At 64.1% G+C, this 2315-nt stretch overlaps 1 protein-coding gene across 1 annotated transcript in view; it reads right to left on the reverse strand.

The window, feature by feature from the left end:
- MAF1 (MAF1 homolog (S. cerevisiae)) overlaps window positions 1-2315 on the reverse strand; it is a gene marked incomplete at its 3' end in the record, with an annotated part of 5249 nt that overhangs the window by 518 nt on the left and 2416 nt on the right. The window contains exons 4-6 of the mRNA XM_009887389.1: window positions 2195-2306; window positions 1086-1207; window positions 467-586 (exon numbers count right to left, since the gene is read on the reverse strand). Of these exons, the coding sequence (XP_009885691.1) occupies window positions 467-586; window positions 1086-1207; window positions 2195-2306 (354 nt within the window). The remainder of the gene's footprint in view (window positions 1-466; window positions 587-1085; window positions 1208-2194; window positions 2307-2315) is intronic.

Here is a 2315-nt window from a genome sequence, read left to right on the forward strand (position 1 = left end):
GCCCTGGAGGTGTTCAAGGCCAGGTTGGACGGGGCTCGGAGCAACCTGGGCTGGTGGGAGGTGTCCCTGCCCAGGGCAGGGGGGGACCCGATGGCCTTTAAGGTCCCTTCCCACCCAAACCACTGGGTGACTCTATGTGCCCCTCCGTGCCCACGAGCCTGGTGTCAGGTGAGGGGTCCCCCCTTTCCCGGGGACCACGGCTCCCGTCGGTTTGTCCTTCGGTGACACATGTCCTTGGAGAACAGAGGGAACCAGGCTTTGGCTGAGCTCCACTCTCCCTGGCCAACCTGACGTGTAGGCACCGGTGCCAGGGCAGCACCGGGAGGGCAGTTCCTGAGCATGGATCTACCGCACCCGGCTCCGGGGCCAGCAGGGGCCAAAGGTTCCTCCTCTGCAGGGACGCGGCTTGCGAACAGGCAAGGCAATTCTTTTTTAGGGTGACTGCAGAGACGTCACGTGGCCTGACCTGATGGAACGACAGGTAAAAAAGACAATCCTCTTCAGCCTCTTGTTGTAAAAGAAGTAGTTGAAGGACCAGAGGCTGCAGTCCTCTCCAAAGGGGTCCGAATCCAGGTCGGGGTTGTAGCTGCAACAGCAAGCGGAGGCATGAGAAACACCGTGCCGGACTCTGCTCCTGACGTCAACCCCCTTCTCGCCCCAGCTGCGTGTCGGAGGGAGGAAAGGGGAAGACTGGGCGAGCTCGGAGCCGCCTCGCGGGCAGAGGGCAGGCAGGAGCCAGTCGGTGTCCTCGGTGCCAGGGCTAGTCAGACGAGCGGGCCAGCCCGCGTGGGCGGCAGGAGCCACCCCGTGCCCGCCGGCTGGCTTTGGAAGGAGGGCGAGCTGCCAGCGCAGCCTGGGGTGCGCATTTCCAGGGCGCGGAAGCTGAGCGTGGGAGGGGACGGCAGCAGCAGGGAGCCTGGAGCCAGGGAACGCCGGTGAGGAGACACCCTGCCCTGCTCCAGCCGTTAGCCCTCACACACACGCAGGCGGGTACACCAAAATATAATGTTTTATTGAAAAATAATTCTCTGTACCGGCCACAGCACGCTGGGATCCAGGCCCGGGGTGAGCGCTTGCCCCCTCACCTGTAGATGTCACACTCCGAAAGACAGATCTCCTCGTCGACAGCATCCCACAAGTGTGGCTTCAGGGCATTGAAATCTTCCCGGACGGCAGAGAAGAGGCTGCAGTTGACAGCGTTCACCACCTAGAGAGACCGAGCAGCGCCCGTGAGAGCAGTCGGGGGCTGCTGCGTGTCCCCCTCCCCACCAACTCCCTCCCAGGCGGTTCGTCCTCCCTGCCCCTCCATCAAGAGGGGACACGGGAGCCCAACAATGACCAGAAGCAAGACAGCCAGGCACCGCTGCGCTCGATCAGCACCCTGCGGTGGAAGCGAGGAGACAGGCAGTGGGGAAGCAGCACGGCTGGAGAGGCAAAACCCTTCAGAGGATCTCTGGGGCACAGGCAGCCCGAGGCTCTCCCAGCAAAGAGCACGGGGGCTTCCTCGGAGCCGCTCTGCAAACAGAGAAAACTTCCCCCGTCAGAGAGGACGGACGCTTCCTGCTCCATCTGCCGCCTTGACAAGGGCAGCCGTGACGGACCCCGACAGCCAGGAGACAGACAGACGGACCTTCTGCCGGGAGGGACGGCGCGCTCGCAGCAGAAGGCGGGAGGCCCGGTAGAGCCACCCCTCCGTCCGGTGAGAGGCAAAGCAGCGTCCAGCCAGCAGCACTATGGGCACGAAAGCACCGGGCAGCAGAGCCGCAGTCTCCGCAGGAAGGACTCAAGCCACCGGCGCTTCCCTCACTCTTCCGTCCCCCAAACACCTACCCCGGGCAAGAGCAGCCTCACCACGGCCAGCATGCAAAACCCCGCTCGCGAGAGGCCCTTCCCAAAGAAACGCGAAGAGCAAAGCTGCTGCGGCCAAAGGAAAACAGCCCAGGATGGCTGATGGAGAAGATACCCCCCAAACGTCTCCCTGGGAAGGGTGAGGGCTGCCCCATCCTCGGGCTGACGCTGCTGGAGAAGGGAGCGAGGTGTGCCCTGGGAACGGTCACCCGGCATGGCAGCAGCGCGGCGGGGCTCCCCAGAGAACCGAACACCCCCACACACATCCAGGCTGCCTTCTCCTCCGGGACAGAGGCAGGCAGAACGGCAGGGCGCCCGCGCAGGGGTGCCGGACCGGCTCACGTACCCAGTTGAGGCTCGGCTCCCGGCTGAACTCGTGGCTCTTGGCAGCGCTGAAGTCGTAGTCCGGGCGGAAGGACTCGTTGAGCGTGGCTATCAGGTAGAAGAGGGTCTTGCGGCTGGACTTT

Source organism: Charadrius vociferus, unplaced genomic scaffold, assembly GCF_000708025.1.
Source record: "Charadrius vociferus isolate BGI_N301 unplaced genomic scaffold, ASM70802v2 scaffold2756, whole genome shotgun sequence".
Classification (NCBI taxonomy): Eukaryota; Metazoa; Chordata; class Aves; order Charadriiformes; family Charadriidae; genus Charadrius; species Charadrius vociferus.